The following is an 18574-nucleotide window of genomic DNA, read 5'->3' on the forward strand; positions in this document are numbered from 1 at the left end:
AACTACTTATTTACTTCAACTACAGTAGGGGTCTAACTTAAAAATTTGTAGTTCAGTTAGATAGCCCAGCTTCCATCATGCCCTATAGTTATGCGAATGGGAGTCTTTTTTTTAAATTCTCTAGGGTAGCTGGTAATTTTCTCTAGGGTAGGTAATTTTCTTAAAGATTAGCAGCTTTTTGACGTATATAATATACGTTTTGGAATATTGCTGGTCAGTAATGTAGATCTTCCATTTTGAATAAAGATATCCCGATTTCCTGAGGGATCATGAGCTGGAAGAGCGTGCTCTTCTTGGTGGTGACTTTCGTCTTCGGTTGGTTGTCTTACTTCTGCAATTCACCCAAGGTTAGATCATTATTTCTTCTCACCTATTCTTTTTCTTATTCTAGATGCCTTATTTTTTTTCTTCTTGGTTCTGTGAGTTTATTTCAGTTCCCGCTGGGCCCATATTGATTAAGCTGGAAACTGTAGACTATCGCATTTCTGGTGTGATCTAAGGTTGTTGACTGTGGGCAGACTCAGATTCTACATTTCCAGATCGGTGAGTGCAAAATAAATCTAAATACCGTTCGGTATTTAGATTTAATTGCCTGTCAGTTAAAGCAGAGCCTCGTAATCCTTTTTAAATTTAAAATAAATATAGTTTTGTACAAGTAATCGAGAATTCGAACTTTGGTATGGCCGCTTCGCTTTATTGTCTACTCTGTGTGTGTTGTGCAATTTCCAAGGAAAAATAACTGGCCCCATATTCTTTGACATTTCTATTTAGGTGATTTCGAACTTGTAATCTATAATGAGTTGGAACCTCATCCACCATGAACCACATTTTGTTGTGTGTGGCAAATATTCGAGAAAAGTGAAGATCAGCCATCAAGAAATGTAAATATTTTTCTCCCTTGGGCGGTTCATGTAAAAAACAGATAATAAGTGGTCGCCCAGAATACCAGCCCGTAAATTTACAGAAAACTGATATTGGTGATTGTTCTCTAACTGAAATGACATGAGGAGTTTCAGTTGATCAAATGACCGTGTTGTGAGTTTTAAGTATGCACGATCTTGTAAATTTTACTTCATCGCTAAAGAAAATTACATTAAAAAATTCGGATTAGTATATTTTCGGATAATCCATTGGCACAAGCGAACACGGCGAGTATGATTTCGAGGTAAAATAGCTTGTGCTCGTGACAGATAATCATGGAGTTGGTGCTTATGCAAAAACCTTTCAAACTGTTGCGTTAATAACATTGAACTCCAAGTCTAGCACTCTAGTATTTTTATCGTGATGGTTTGATATTTCATGTAACACACCTTTCTCGAATTCGGGTGTACATATTGAACGTGGTCGTCCTGATTTACCACGTTTTTCAGGTTTTAAGCTTACTATGTCTCTGATTAGTCTATAAATGGATGAAAACAGTGTGTAAGATGGTAACACTCGATTGGGAAAGTGTTTCTGATACAGCCCTCTCGCTTCAATGATGTTGTAACGTGCGAGACCGTACATTAAATGCATATCAGCTATTTCTAAGTTAGTATAAATATAATTCACATTACCTGCCATGGTGCATAAGATAACTGTAAAAACAAATTAACTCGTACAGCAAAGATCAATGTATTCACTTGGTCGGTAAAAAAATAAATTGGTATTAAAAAAATGTTTATTTACATTTACAACAATGACAATAATATTAATATTTTTATTGTTATAGTATTTTCATGTTTCAATAATATTTTATTGCAATATTTTCAATATTATTAAATTATTGTAAATTATTACATGAAAAACATCAGTAAAATTTTTTTCAGTCGTGTCAAACTATTTAATTTTATTCGGGAGGAAATGAAAATTTGCTTTTAATCTAGTGACTTAAAGAATTTTTACCATAACTTTGTTATTTAAGAATGGATTTTGTTTGTTTGTCATAAAACGCTTAAAGTTTTTTTGTAACAACATTTAAGTAAACCAACGGTTGTGAAGATATTAACAATTAAAAAGTTTATATGGCCGCAATTTTAAAAGGATTTAAAAGATCAGGTTCATTATTTTTATACAAGTAAACCTAACCCTAGCACTATACGAAATTTCAGTTCTACGCGATTATCCATTCCTTAGAAATAATTTTTTATGTTAAAAATACAAAGTGGTGGGTAGCCGGTAAACTAAGCGTTTCCGGACATATATTGGTATATTTTTTTTTTTCGATGTAAGGACCATCCCTGAATTCTTGAAACGGTTTTTATAAACACTCTGTATATGCTAAAAATTGATTATTAAAATGAATCCCCCGATAATTTAGAATACAGAGATGTATAATTTGTTTAACAATAAAAAAAATAATTTTAAGTTGCACACTTTTTATTTTTTTTTGTCAGGTAGCCTACAGCTTTTGTTCTGATTTTGCGAGGTAAATATTGTATTTCTTAATATAACTTCAACTTCTGCAAACCTAGAATAAGGTCTATTCCAAATAGTTTAATTTACCTCATTTTGGTTCCATTGTAAAACAAGATTGTTTTTTTTTTTTTAATGTTGCATATGTTTTTTTATCACAAAATTCTTTATAGAGAATCGACTTTTTTGGTTCGAATAATGTAAAGGAAATTAACGATGCAGAAAATTGTTACGATTCAGATCATCGTTTTAGTAGTGAATCATTCACTCGTTCATTGCTCAAATGGAATGATTCAATTCGGATTTAGAGTTATGATAATAATCCCCCTAGATTGATATTGCGCAATAAATTACTCATCTTGTTACAGTGGTATTTTAAACTACTTTGTCCTTTAGTATTATTTATACGCTGGATATAATATATGGATATACTTGCAGTAACTACAAGAAGTCGTTTTCAATCAACTGTTGTGCTACGACATTGATAATGCCGCTTTTACAAAACTTTTCTTTTTGTAATCGCACTTGTTTGAACATGTCTTTATACGATCACATCACCTGATTATATATTTTTTTATAAAGTGAATAGTATTGCATTACAAGGGTGATTTTACTTTTTTCGTCTGCGCATTTCGATTTTTATGAAGGTTAACTTGAGTGAAGGTAATTTTTTTTTGTTTTTTGAACTGTATTTATATTGTTCTGTATCGTTTATACCGTGTTTACATTACAGTTAATATATATAATTGTTATGCTTTTTATTTATGAAACTGTGCTATTCTTCCCTCTTTCATCTTCATGAATTTTCTTTCTGAAAATGAAGAAACGTTTTATCGGTGAAAATATACTGTTTTTCATACTTTAGAAAGTTAATTCTTAAGTAATGAAATAGAAGTGATATATTTCAATTCTGAGCAAACTGCACTCCGGTTTTTTTTAGTGATTTATTTTCATTGATTTGTGTTATATTTCGTTTCCATTGCTTAAAATGACGATAAACTGCTAAAATAGCGGTTAATGGTAGATGCCAGACGAAATAACACAGAAATGTGTGTTACTAGTATGCCACAATTATTAAGTTCTCAGTTAGGTTTTTTTTTGTTTAACCTCCGGGACCGCCGTTAGGTATTGCTTCAGAGGATGAGATGAACGATTTGTAGCGTGTGTATGATTTGCCATACCTGGCCGGGATTCGAACCCGGTACCTCCGGATGAAAGGCCGAGACGCTACCACTCGTACCACGAAGGCCGATTTTTTAATTTTTTCTGACATGGTCAAGCAATTAATCGTTTTTTTCTGTACCATTTGGTGTGGATTGACCTTTCTTTCTTTTCCTGGTTAGCCTCCGGGAATTACCGTTCAGGTACTACTTCGAGGATGAATGACGATGATATGTATGAGTGTAAATGAAGTGTAGTCTTGTACAGTCTCAGTTCGACCATTCCTGAGATGTGTGGTTAATTGAAACCCAACCACCAAAGAACACCGGTTTCCACGATTACAGTTTACACTAACTTCACTATGCCACGGCCTCTGTGGCGCGAGTGGTAGCATCTCTGTCTTTCATCCGGAGGTCCCGGGCTCGAATCCCGGTCAAGCGTGGCATTTTCATACACACTACAAATCATTTATTTCATCCTCTGAAGCAATACCTAACGATGGTCCCGGAGGTTAAAAAAAATCTTCACTTTAGTTTTACGTGTGTGTAGGACCAGAATACTTCATTACTAATTTTTTTTATTTTATATATATTAATGTGGCGGTCGTTCAAAAATTACGGAAGCACTTCTTTTGTTAGCTATTTCAGTCACTCTCCCTGTTATTAGTAAATACCATATCTCCTCCCTTTGCTGACATAAGATTTCTAGTTTTATTTATTATTTTTACTTCACTTTGGTTTGTAATTCGTTGATTAAATAGGGAGCTATAAATTTAAAACCTACTGCATCTAAAAATCTATGAAATATATACGTCGACGAACATTTACAAAATTAAAACTTTTCATTATTCGTTTACTTATGCATTATATTTCGTAATCAAATATTGGAATTTAATTTAAGTAATGGTATGTATTACTAATGGGATGTAGTAGTAGCTTTTAAGTGTAATACTTCAAAAATTAAATGAAGTTGAATTTTGACAAGCAGGCGCATGAGCTAAAGTTTACTTTTCCCTAATATTCCAAAATTGCTAAATTATCTTTGTGATGTTTCTAGAATTTTTCTCGAACATTGCAATCAACAAATCCTTGCGAAACATATCCTTTAAACATAGATATAATGAACCACTATATGTTTTACGGTTATACACTTTTGCCGACTTGGCTTTCTGTGTTTTATTTTACCTAAGCATTTGAATAGCCCCAAGCTCCATGTAGAAAAAATAAACAAAGCACAAACCCCTTTCTCCTAAGATGCTTACCTATTATTTGAACGGCCCGTTTAAACTTAATTTGGTTACTAAAGTCTATTTTCAAAAAACTAAAGAAAATTAAGTATCCTCATTTTTTATATTTTAATTCCATTTGGACATAAGTGTCATTAAAAAATTTCTTAATTATATTATATTAACTGCCCCATATTAATCTTTTCTCATTTTTTCACTCACTTTGGCCTTTTTCTGCTATGCCTTTCTCTATTTATCTGCCTTTTTTTAAGAAATACTTCTTCAATAAGTAGTCTGTATTTTTACTAAAAAAAGAATGGTACATTCGTTTTGATAATCAGATTAAAATGTAAATTAAAAATTGCAAATATAGAATGATTCTTACAATACTGATGAAGTGATATTGTTTAGGCTACAGGTATCCAAAAGTAACAGTTTATATTAAGAGAACTAGTTAATGTAATGTAAGCCCACCGGGGGTGGTGTAGTGGTTAACTCATCATCGCAAATCAGCTGATTTCGAAATCTTTCTAAGGTTCAAATCCTAGTTAAGGCTGTTACTTTTATACAGATTTGAACACTAGATCTTGGATATATCGGCGTTCTTTGGTGGTTGGGTTTCAATTAACCATATATCTCAGGAATGGTCGACACTGTACAATACTATACCTCATTTACATTCATACATATCATCCTCTGAAGTAATACCTTACGGTGGTTCCAGAGGCTAAACAGAAAAAGAGAGAGAGTTTACGAAATATAATAGTTCTTTTTTTAATAAACACGCAACTCGCCAAGTTTTAATATAGGATAGTCAAGTTCAATGTGTGCACCTTTCGTAGTTCAGCAGACTAGACGATAATCTAACTCTTGCCAGGTGTTTAGGAGCATCTGTGGCGTTACCAGACCAATAGCTTTAACAATTCTCTGTTTTAAATCTTCCAAATCTCGTAATTTTTTTTGGTACACAACTTTTAATAAATCCACAAGCAAATAAGTCCAAAGTAGTGATATCTGGAGATACAGGTGGACCTCCTTGTGCAATCTATAATCCGGGGAAAGTGTTGTTCAAGAACATTGTAATATCTTGATTAAAGTGTGGTGGAGCACCATCTGTTTGAAACTGAAGCCTACAGGAATCTAAAGGACAGCAGTGTTCTCAAGCATGTCGAGGTGCGTGTGTCCAGTTAAACTAATCTCCATAAAAAAAAAAAAAGAACCGATGGCGCCATTTTTATGGAGTCCTAACTAGACATTAACTTTCAGTGTGTCCCTTTCATTTTCGATTACTGTATGGGAGTTTTTAGTACCCCAAATTCGACCATTGCGTCCCTTAATTTCCCGCACGTATTAAAAGTTGCCTCATCCCTAAATAAAAAAATATCAAGATAATTAGAATTGTTTTCGATACGGTGTATTACCTCTACAGCAAATGTATATCGTAGGCGGCGAACATTTGATTTAATGCGATGAAGGGATTGCAGCTTGTACGCTCGCAAACAAAGCCGCGTATGAACAATATCGTGAACAGTGGAACGAGAAATTTGCAGTTTGTAACTAGCCCGCCTAATTGACTGTCCAGGACTGGGGGTGTATGCTTCGCGTACACGATCCACATTCTCGTCACTAACTGAAATTTTTTAATGATTTCCAGTTTGTAAATCTAAGCACCCAGTCTCTCTCTTAACGTCGTATCCCACCTAGGAATAGATTTGGATGTAGGAGGATCGATCGGTATTCTATTCAGTTCGTACACGCGTAACTGATTGAAACTCCGCTAACCAAAGAAGCATTGATCCTTCTGTTGTGGAGTCCACATCTCGGCCGACTGCTATTGCATTACGAGTCGGTTTGTCTGCGTATGCGCACTCCGCTGACCTTGAGAGTATACAGAACAAATCTTGGAAATTTCCTGTCGATTGAGACGACGTTTAAAAAATTACGACTGATTTTCTAAATATAGGTCACATACCAAAGTAAAGCTGCAATCTATATATTACATTTCTGTTACAGTATTTTATTTCCACAGCAGTTTGTGGTGTTATTTATTTTTAAAGAATTTTTTATTTATATATTATTACTTCATTATTGGTTATTTAATTATTGCGCACATTTGGAAGTTACATATTTTAAAAATATCTAAAAATGATCGTAATTGTTATAAATTTGAAAATTTTCAATTTTAATAGATCTATTAATAGAAAATCCAGGATCCAGAGACGTATAAATTGGGCGAAAGCAATGATAAAGGATTAAACTGTTTATTATATAATTTAATAGAATATATTTTTAGAATTTTTTCTATTTCTAACGAAGTCCAGTAAAATTGTAAAACTATTAAAAATAGATTACTTTTCTTTATTTTTTCGAAGACATATTTCAATTAAGAAATGAGATTTCGTAATATAACAGAGAACTGATCGAGAAGTAAAGTATGATCATCCCTAATTTCACAAACAATTTTTTAAAGCTAATTGTAGATTATTTACAATTGTTATAACTACTTAAAACAAATCGATAAAGACCGTAATGCGACCAACAAAAGTTTTATAATGTTTATTTCAGTATTAGTAAATAAATTGCGGCTTTAATTCTAATTATGATTAATCTTTACTTTATTTGCTATAAAATTTTAGCGTAATATTTTTTAATTCGCTCTTAGTAAAATAACAGCTGCATTGCTTGTATTTCGTTTTATTACGTAGAAACTAAATAATATAATCAATATTATTTATAAAAGCTTTTTCGATTTCTTCAACGGTATAATATGCGTGGTTGAAAGCCATAAATTTATTAAATTAGTCATTTATAATAATAGATTAAATATAGTTCATATTTAAGAAATATCGACCAAAAGTTAAATAATGGTTTGTTAATAATATTCATCAGAAAATATTTATTCATTGTGATATCGAGTTAAATCGTTTACAATAAGAAAATTCGTCATCTATTATGCTCGCCGAGTGCTGTAAAAATGGATTAAATATCTCAACATATAAGTTCCTTGTATCGATTGTAGTTGAAAAGTTTCATTTCCATGTATAGCGGGCGACGTATAGCTGTGCACATTGCGTGAGACAGTGATAGGACGGGTGAACAGTTAGTCATTCTTTTATGAAAACATCTCGTATAGCTCCGTATACTTACATAGTATGCAGTACATTGTCAAAGTTGTCAGGATAGTTAATAGCGCGGTAAGCTAGCCGTCACCCTATGTGCACAGCAATACGTCGCTGCATGAGTATTTTTATTTATTATATTAGTATTAAAATATAGTAATTAATTATTGATTAACAAAAAAAGCGATTCCGTTTCACTTTTCGTTCTGCAACAGGTGGAAATTGTAAAAAAAATTCATCCTTTATTTTTTAAATTGTGAACCTTTTGAAATTTATTAGAAAGTGCGATGACAAAACAAAATTTGTTTTAACATAATTCCCAATCCTCTTTTCCATAACTTAGCTTAACTTATTGGCCTATACGGCTTCATTTGTTTTATCTTGACTTGATTAAAAACGTTTTCCTGAAAATTTCTTCAGCTCCTAATAAATGTAAATTAAGTTCAAAACTGAGCTCTCAAGAATTTCTTAATATGTCAATTTTCTGATAATACGTAAAATGGATGATAGAAATATATATTTAATATTTTTTTACAAAGGCTTTTTCGAGAAAGTCGGACTGTTTATTAAAAATTCCTTGGGAATTATGATGAAAAATAACTTTTAAGATAAAACGCAAGCTTCATTTTGGAATTAAAGTAATTGTTCATTTTGCTAGTAAATAAATTGTAAATAGTTTCAGTTAAATGCATCTAGGATTACTTAACGTTCCTGACAAAGGTCTCCTTAAAGCATTTATCTCATATTTCTGTTATAATAATGTGAAAGTATGCCCGATAACTTAATAAAAAAAAAATTTCATTTCTTTATTTCTCATTTTAATTTACTTACGTAGTTTTACTCTTTCTATATATTTATAAATTTTGGTATGTTTCTTTTGCGCCTATTAATTCATATACCAGGAATGACGCAGTTTAAAACGATTTTTAAAAAATTTAATTTTAAAGAATATTATTTAAAATTTGCTCCTAAAAATTTTAAATGAGTTTTCATAACGTTTTATTGTAAAGATTTCTATTCCATAAATAAGGCGTTTTCACAGCGGAAGTATTTTTTAATACTTATTGTATTTTTAAATAATGTTTTCTAAAGTTAATTTAGTAAAAACATTTTACTATATTGCAACATGCTTTTAAACAGAGAGATTCATACGGTATTCATACAGTAATAGTGTAATATATAACCAAACATGGAATAGAATGCTTGTTATTCTTAAGAATGCTAGTAACGTTTACGAAAGTAACTTGTGTGTTTTTTTGCAGGCCGCCTACATCTATTATTATTATTATTATACCCAATTAACAAAACAACTTGGAGAAATATAAAAACACTTATAACTTTTATTTCTATGCTAAACAAAGTTCACCTGTAGCGCTGTCAGCTTGTTATTTTTTTGTTTTTTGTTATTTTAATTTGCATTGTGTGTCTCTTCATGTTTGTGAGATAGTTAATGCGGTTTATTAATGTCGTATAAAATTGAAAATTGACAGTGTGACTTGATTTGTCATTTATGGTAGTTGTTCATTAACAAAATATTGAAATTTTCTTAATTGTATGTTTTAATAAATTATTGTTAAATAACGTCAGGTTTAATAATATTTTTACGATAGAGAATTACAAATAAAAATTTAAAAATACACTTCTTATGAATAAAAAATAAATTACAATATAATAAATAAAGTACTTATACAAATTATAAAAATAAAATGTACTTTCCGTAAAGTTAATTAACATACTTAAGACGTGACCCTGAGATAATCTAAATTTGCCTTATACCTTTTGATATTGTTATTACTATATATCAATATGTTTGCGCTTTATGTAACTTCACTAAAATCATACCGTAAAACAAACTATTTTTTTATTTTTTGAGTGGTTTCTACCGCTTAGATTAGCTAGTAACAGATTACTTACCATTTACGAGTATTTTAAACGTACTTGTGTACGAATCGTGGAAACGTGTGAAGAGTATTGTGAGGGCCTTTAAAAAAATATTTAAAATATAACTTATCTAAGAACATTCATTACTAATCGGATGAAAATTATTAAAACTTGTTATTAATCATTAATTTGAAAATTTTATCTAATTTAACCTATTAAGTAGCGATATCGTCGATCATCTATTATGATAGCTTCTCTATCATGCTGCAGGAAGAGTTTCAAATTCATGTAAATGTAAGGTTTTTATGGATTTAGTGACATGAACATAATGTTATTACTGACTTTTTATTTAATTAATAAGATATAACATATTTTAACATGAATATGGATAAAAATAACTATTTTGTAATTCGGTAATTAATAAGTAATCTGTTTTGAAGCAAAATTAATTTATGTGTAGTATGGAAAGTCGTTGTGTGAGGCGGTTGCCGATTAGTTTGATCAAATTGGCAACCTACTTTATGTAACGAAGGCGATTTTAATTTAGCGTCATAGCTATGTATAATATTTAAAAACATATATAGTTATATTATACAAGATCTTATTTATACGAAGGAAAGATGTTTCATAAATGAAGATAACCAAAAATATATTTACCTCTTACACATTAACTTATTTAAAATACTTGTACGTTTTTTGTTGCCCGCTTAATTTTAGCACTTTATAATGAAACTCATCGCGCCGCGAATTAAATCAAAACACAAAAATAAATTTTTGTAGTACATGATTAGTTATGTATAACACAGACGTAGGATATTGATTTCACAGTATATTTTATTAAACAATAACAGTGCAGCTATTTTTTCACACATTAATAAACCCACAAGTTCGAAAATTGAACTGATCTACATCCGTTGTATCTATAAATATCGAATGTGTAAACAAGGTCATGTTCTTTAGCTAAACTACTTTTCTTTTTTTAATTCATCTATATAGATGGATCGTCTGTTGTTTTATTACAATATCATTGTATTATCGTATTCGTAACGTTTATCTTCAGCTTTCTGTCGAACGTACTGCCGAAGAGTTTGGTTAACCTTTTCAGATCAGGAAGCCAGTAAAGTGGCTCTGTGCGGTGACAGTTTTAAAACGCTGTTACAAAAACATTTTATATGGGATCTAAGTCGGTTATATTTTTTTATATTCACAAAGAAATCAGTTTTATTATACAATTTGAACTATAGTTATACGAATTAAAATGTTTTATTTGGACAAGAAAGAATATGACCATTTTTTTCTCAGAAATGTGCTTGTGTGTGTGTGTGTGACTGGTGTATTATAATTGCTATGAGGGTTACGGATTTATTTATTATTTACAAAACTAGCTTATTATATTAGCAACATAACGATGTATTGAAACACATAATAAGTTATGTTATACGGCACACACAAAAAAAAAAGGAATTTGTGGTCATAAATGTGTCACTTTTATTTGAGGCCTAATAAATCTTTTCTGACAAAAGATATCGGCATCAATGAAACACATACCGATTCGTAATGAATAACAGTATACAGTAAAAATAGTTTTTTGTCAATCCGAATAGCCTTTTAAGTGGAGGGGATTTTTATAAAACGTAGTTTTTACTGAATCTCTTTCTTTATACTAACATATGTTACTTTATTGTGCGAGTGAGTACGAGTGAACTGCAGTAAGTAACTTACTATCGCAAACCGGCGTTCCGTTGGTAATATATTATTTCATTATTTTTTTCAAAATTACATCGGTTTTTTTTTATTCAGTGCGATTTTTTTCACATATTGGGCGTTTTTTTTAAATTTGTGATTTTTTTTTATTTGCCGTAATTTTTTTTTTTATCGAGACAATGAATGACGAACAGATTAGGTTTGCTCTTGACGAAGAACTTTCAGATTATGACGAAAATGACAGTGACGACCTTGAGGGCTTGGATGACATCAAAAATACTGAAATTAGGAGTAACGATTTTTCGGAACCGCATCTCCTGAATTTTAGTAGCGACGATGATGATCCAGGTCATTCGATTAGTGATACTGACACGGAACAGAAAATAAATGTAGCCGGTTCAGTTCTACATCCACATGCTGAAGGAAACGGTAATATATTTCATGAAATCCATTATCGTTCTCCAGTGCAGTTGGATGTTGAAATGCAACCAGCTGTTGAATTTCCTCTCCAAGATGAGGAACTTGACACGGCGGAGTTACAAGAAAATCCAACTGACCGGGCCCAAAATGACGAAACAGTTACAGATGACGAAGGTTACGAGTTGGAAGGTCGTCTGCCGGTTCTTGGAAATCCCTGGTTAGTTTGTACTGATAGGTGTAAATATGACACACTAAACAGTTTGCCTTTTACGGGTCCGGAACCAGGTGCATTTGTAAAGAATCCCGACATTTTGGCTAAATCCGCTCCTCATAAGAGAGGTCGGCCTAAGAAGCGTCGTAGGAATTTACACAATGTGCCTGAATATATTCCTGATCCCCGTATTCATGGGCAGACGCCGTTTGCCGTATCTATGTTGTTTTTTGGGGCTATCCTTGAAAAAGTAACATCACAAACTAATTTGTATTTTCAAAGCCGTAGACCTGATAGGCCATTACCTAAGGACAGAATTCAAGGTGACGTTAGTCTTGCCCAGATGAAACGTTTCTTTGCAATCATCCTGGAAATGGGTCATACTGTAAGACACACTTTACAAGAATACTGGTCAACTGACGAGGTTTCCCATTTCGCTTGGTTTGGGAATACATTACCGAGAACTGTCTTTCTTCATATTTTGAAGTATTTACACTTCACTAACCAGGATCCACCAATAGAATCAGAAATGCAAACTGGTAACTATGACCGTCTCTGGAGAGTACGCGAAATATTTTAAATTGCTCGTCAGAAATCTCGTGAACTCTGTAATCCACGACAACAAATTGTAGTTGATGAGGTTTTATGCGCCTACAAGGGTAGAGTCTTGTTTCGGCAGTATATACCTAGTAAACGAAAGCGCTTTGGGATAAAGGTTTACAGACTTTTCGATAATTCTGGGTACACATTCGATATGAATGTATATCTCGGGAGACAACGAGAGGAACAAAATGTAAACGAAAAAATTACTGAACGTACAGTTATCAATCTAATTGCAGGTTATGAAAATTGTGGATATCATTTGTATATGGAAAATTTTTTTTCATCCCTGCAATTATATCGACGACTGAAAGATGTGGGAATTCTAGCTTGTGGAACAGCTCGATCCAATCGTGCTGGAATGCCAGCTGAATTCACACGAAACAGACGTAAACAATTAGGTTTGACCAGACACCGGTTAGCCTGTCGTACGACACTGGATGGAATATCTTGTATTCTATTCAATGACAAGCGAATGGTAACACTTCTGTCTTCTATTCATGGGCCTGCTGAAGAGGGTAAATACAGTGTAACAATTCACGGTACAGAAAATGTCGTGAGACCTGTAATGATTGTAGATTACAATAATTATATGGGGGCTGTTGATCAATCTTATCTTCTGTCTTCAAGCTATTACTTACATAGGCGCATGACAAAATGGACGAAAAAACTTTTTTCCACATTTTTGACATGCTCTTTTTCCACATTTTTGATATGCTTCTTGTCAATGCTTATACGGCTTACAATAAATAATAAATAATACGGCAATAAGATGGAGAAGAACCAATCCTTCTGATGGTTTCGAAATGAGGTTTTGAAAGGGCTTGTTTCATCATCTCCTACGAGATTTTCTGCACGAGGATCTTATGTAAGAAATCGTGAATTTTTACGTCTTGAAAGTTGTGAAGCAAGACATTTTCCTAAACGTGAGGGAACAAACAGTTTTAGACAATGCGTTGTGTGCTCGGCAAACGGCATTCGCGTAAGATCAGTCTGGAGGTGTATGGCTTGTGAGGTACCACTCTGTATAGATGGATGCTTTCTCGTGTATCACACACGCCAAAATATCACCAACTAGGGGTAAGAGCTTTTTATTTATAAATTTATTACTTCATTTTATTTGTTTAGGTTATTTATTATTTTTCATCTATTTCATTCTTTTGTTTTTTTGGGGAATCTCCCATATTGCGATTTATATGTTGGTGTAAAAACTAGTGCGCGCTCGTAATTTCTTATTTTATATATTATATATATATAATATATATTACGATTTTATATACATAGTAACATAAAAAATAACTGTTGTTTGTACCGAATAGCTTGTAATTACTGGGGTAATTATTATGCGTTTCATGAACTCTATTGCCCCCCCCCCCCCGTGGCGTGTAACAGCAATACTCTGTTGTAAAAAAAGTTTTTTTACGTGATAAATGCTCTAAGGAAGTCTTATAATTTTTAAAATAAATTTTACATTATATGTAACGCTAAGAAAAAATAAATAACTATAAAAATTTCTCGAAACTGATATGCTAATTAATCTGTAATTTATGACACGGGTTTTTCATCATATTTTGCCCAACTTTCAACCGATTTGCTTGAAAGTATTTTTTTTTTAATCTGCAAACTATGTTTCATAAACACAAATCAAAAAAAAAAAATTTCGCTAATAAAAAACGCGGTAGAAATGCGCAAAAAAAATTCTGCAATTAAATTATCGTAATTTTTGTACGGTTTCAATTTTTTTTGTTGTTACAGGCATAAAAAATATCCAATCGTAAGGTTTTTTTTTTTGTCAGAATCTGTTAAATCTCGTTAATATACTGTAATTTTTTGAAAATTTTTTCACAAGAGGGTAGCATAAGACTATGAAGAGAGGCAATCAGATACCAACTATTTTTGCGGAGCGCTAAGAAGCGCGGAGCATTGTGATGGGAAAAGGTTAAGCATGTCGTAGTTATTTATTTATTCTTACCAGTAGAATTTCTTTACAAACATCTTCATCCGATTTTTTCTTAATTTAGATATAGAAGTGGTGCTTTCTCTACGAGTTCGACCGCTAGAATCTATGCGTTCGTGTATCGTCCTCCACTTTTCGTACTCTGTCTTTTGCCATCTTCTTTTAAGCATTCTTTTATAGTTTCATATTTTCAGTTAATTCTTAGAGAAAAATGATAATAGTAATCGAAGTAAACGGAATATTTTCATTCTATTTATTTTTACTACTTCTTATCGGCCCTTTGAAAAAGTGATAAAATTAACTGTTTGATTATGTCTTTGATTTACAATAAATCGCGATCACTGTGTTAATTATAAAAACTGATGTTATTTGTATTTATTTGGTTTACAAGTACTCTCTAGGTGTGAAAAAAAATTAAATATTTTTTATTTATAAAGTATTTTGGCTTCCAGAAGAGACGGTTAAAGTTCTACAACCAAGGTTTTTTTTAATGTAATGTAATGTTTTTTAATTTTTTCAAAGTAATGTTTGTAATCCTAGAAAAAAAAGGATGTCAGCGTAATGACAACAATTAAGAAAGATTCAGAAACATCTAACTACAGTACCTTTTAATGTAACAAGGGTTCTGGCTGACCTACTGTTTAGTGTCCATTCCTAAAATTTACTTACTAGGCAAGATTTTTTTTTTACGTATTTTGTGTAACCTTATTTATGGAAAGTACGATTTTTTAAATTTTTTTCTTTGGCCGTCCGTCATGCGATTGTGTTTTACAAGTTCATAAAGAAATCATAACATTTTTTCGAGGAATTAAGTGGAAATATTTTTATTTATATTTAAGTATCTTAAAATAAAATCATCATTCAAGATAAAATATAAGAGTGGAATAAATTTTGTTTAATGGTTATATCCCTTATTCTGTTGTTTGCTCATCTAGTTTTGTTTATCTCTCGTTGAGATTTCAAAATGGAAGCCATTACGCGGTACTAACGATGCAACATTATTCATTTCTCCCGGCGTTAAGTTTAAGCCTTTCTATTTACACATAATACTAAATAAAATTATATTTATACGCGTATAAATGAAATTTTGTTTTACTCTTTTTGGTATTTTCTCTCTTCACTCCTTTTTTGTGTATGTTTTTCCCTTATCAGTAAATAAGAAACCTTGTTGCTAATTTTTATGTTCGATTTTGGTTTTTTATCAGTTTTAATAATTATTTCATTTCTATTTACGACCTAAATTTAAAATAATATATTTTTTTATAAAAACATTAATTACAAAAGTAAATGCAAACGTAATATACTTATAATGTTTTTATTTTATACATTTATTAATTGTAATGGTAATTGCTGCATATATATAATTTTTCAACGTTGTTGTATTTTATTATTATTTTTTTGACAACATTGCTGTAAGTTACCTTAATTTTGTTTTTATGTTAGGTAGTTAAATTTTGTTTATCTTTCCTTCAGTTTACTTCCCTTAACCTCCTTTGTTTGTACACAGGAACGTATGAGAATTAATTTTTCAAGCTTTATTAGAGGGGTAAGGTATATTTAATATCCTTAAAAACGAAATTTCTATAAATTTTCCCAGGTATTTAGTATTTATATTAATCGATCATACGTTTTTTTTTTTATTCTAAATGATTAATGAAGCTTTTTCAGGGTTACAATGTTTTTCAACCTTTAAAATACTGGTTAAAGTTGAATACAAATTAGCCCGATATAATTATCACTGTCGTATATTAATTTGAGCTCCAATGAAGAGGTAAATATTTGATGAGTGAAATTTGTGGCAGAACCGTATTAAGAAACAAACTAACTAGTTTGGTTTCCGGTTAGTATCTAGTTTAAAACCTATTGAGTTTTGGAATTAAAAAAAAGAAATAATAAATAACTGGAGACATGTAGCGTATTATGTTGAAGATTATCTTTCGCCCATCCAACATACTCTTTAGAGTAGTATACTTGATTAGATGAAGAGTAAGCTTATTAAAATATACCTGTTGTATTATTTTTTCTTGTTTATTATTAACATCTTCTTAATAGCTTACATTTATTCTTATGCGCGCTTGTAATTTTTTGTTGTTGTTGTTAGATAGCCTATCTAATGCATCTGTGAAATCTAAACGATGTAATTATTGTGCTGCCTACTAATAACGTAAATTGTGTTTAAGATATTTATTTTAACTTGAATGGTGTTTTTTTAATTCTACTTACCAAACAAAACAAAAAAAAAAGAGTAAGAAAAAACCGATGGAAGTGATGGTTGATATGATAAGCAAGCATTTATAACAGCGAGCAGATTACCTTGTTGACAGTTTTACAGATTTTATACAAAAATAGAAATTCTCTTCTGCCTTTTAAAATGCGTTTGATTACGGTTCGATAGTATTGTTTATTAATAACGGTAAATATTTTACATCTATGTAGTGTATATTATTTCATTTAAAATAATTTTTCCACTTTTTTGTTTACACGATGCGTAGTCTTTTTTTTTTTTTTTTACTGTTCAAAATCATCCACATGTACACGTGTGTGTTTGAAGTTAAATATCGTAACCGCTTAAAATTTCTTGCGTTTAATTACTAGTATTTGTGTATTTGTTTTAAAAATTAAGAAAAATAAGTTTTGTAAACCGCGTATATTTTGTCGCTTAAACTTAGTATTTGTAGGTTTTATATTCAAGAAATTTACTTTTCTGAAGGATTGTGATTATGGACTGTGAAAAAAGGCTTTTTAATATTGTCTTATAAAAAATGCTTTTGAGATGAAAAAGAAATTCAAAATTTTAAGATAAATTATCGAAGAGAGAAGTTTAGAATACAGGGTCTTGTAAAAAGAATTAGGTTGATATGGTACACTTTAACAGGTTCAGGGTTAGATAATTTATTTACACAAAGAAATTTCCCTCACCACTGATTAAAAGACAGTGAATATTTGTTAAAATTTTTCTCAGTATAAAATTATTTATTTTTATTTATTTTTTTTTTACACCGCCTGTTCTTCTCTTTCCAAAGTATGTGACGTGTGTAAAAAGCACCTCAGGTACAAGAATATTTTTTTTTTAGCGGGGTTGGCATTCTGATGAACGAAAATATATTCGGATTAGTGAAGAAGGGAAAGGGAAACACGTCGTTCTGATTTCCTTACTGATCTGTGCTAAAGATGCACATTCTGATGAATGGATACGCTTTACTAAAAGGTGAATTGTTCCCGTTTCTCATGCATCTCCTACAACTTTTAATGTTTAGAGAATGTATACACGACAGAAATCAGTTTATAGAATAAAAGATGAAGGGAAAAATATTTCTCTACAATCAGAAATAATGAATATAATAAATTTTCTCTTAATTACCCTTTCTTGCTTATCGTCGGGATGCATGTAAAACGCTTGAGGTACAAGACATCAGTCACATTCTTTCTCTGAGAATTATGATTTATTGTGCGGTTTGTGCTTGTGATGAATACAGTGAAGAATTACATGTAAAAGCTGACATCACCTACATTTAGTTTGGCTTGGTATACCGATGCAAACATGTATACTTTCATTAAAAAAAGGCAAAGAAAAATGACTTTATACTTCTATACTAATTCTTGGATGGATATCACGCTGTAATTAAGATTTAATTTTTTTTACCGCTATCAGATATTACTTGTGTACGACCACAGGTAACCTCTGATAAGAAAGATGGAGATTAAAATCCCACACATGAAATAAATAACTGTTATGAATATAAAAGTTGTAGAAAATGTTTTATTATTGAAAGGCCGGAAAAGAATAGAAAGGAATGAATGATTTGCATCGAACCGGTCGATAACTAATAAACAATCACATGTAACTTATTCATTAGAGAGATATTGGTGAATTTTATTTGTAACTTTATATTTGAATAAAT

At 31.2% G+C, this 18574-nt stretch overlaps 1 protein-coding gene across 4 annotated transcripts in view; it reads left to right on the forward strand.

Annotated features, from left to right (window-relative positions):
• The window catches only part of LOC142321750 (protein spitz-like), a 429978-nt gene that overhangs the window by 182435 nt on the left and 228969 nt on the right, over positions 1–18574 (forward strand). The window contains exon 1 of one of the 4 annotated variants that reach the window (XM_075360090.1): positions 2825–3057. The exons of 2 other annotated variants lie outside the window; for them this stretch is intronic. In XM_075360090.1, the coding sequence (XP_075216205.1) occupies positions 3036–3057 (22 nt within the window). In that variant the 5' untranslated portion in view covers positions 2825–3035. Of the gene's footprint in view, positions 1–2824; positions 3058–18574 lie in introns of those variants that run through there. One more of the 4 variants, XM_075360093.1, reaches the window with a different exon arrangement.

Source organism: Lycorma delicatula, chromosome 3 (genome assembly GCF_047948215.1).
Source record: "Lycorma delicatula isolate Av1 chromosome 3, ASM4794821v1, whole genome shotgun sequence".
In the NCBI taxonomy this organism is placed as follows: domain Eukaryota; kingdom Metazoa; phylum Arthropoda; class Insecta; order Hemiptera; family Fulgoridae; genus Lycorma; species Lycorma delicatula.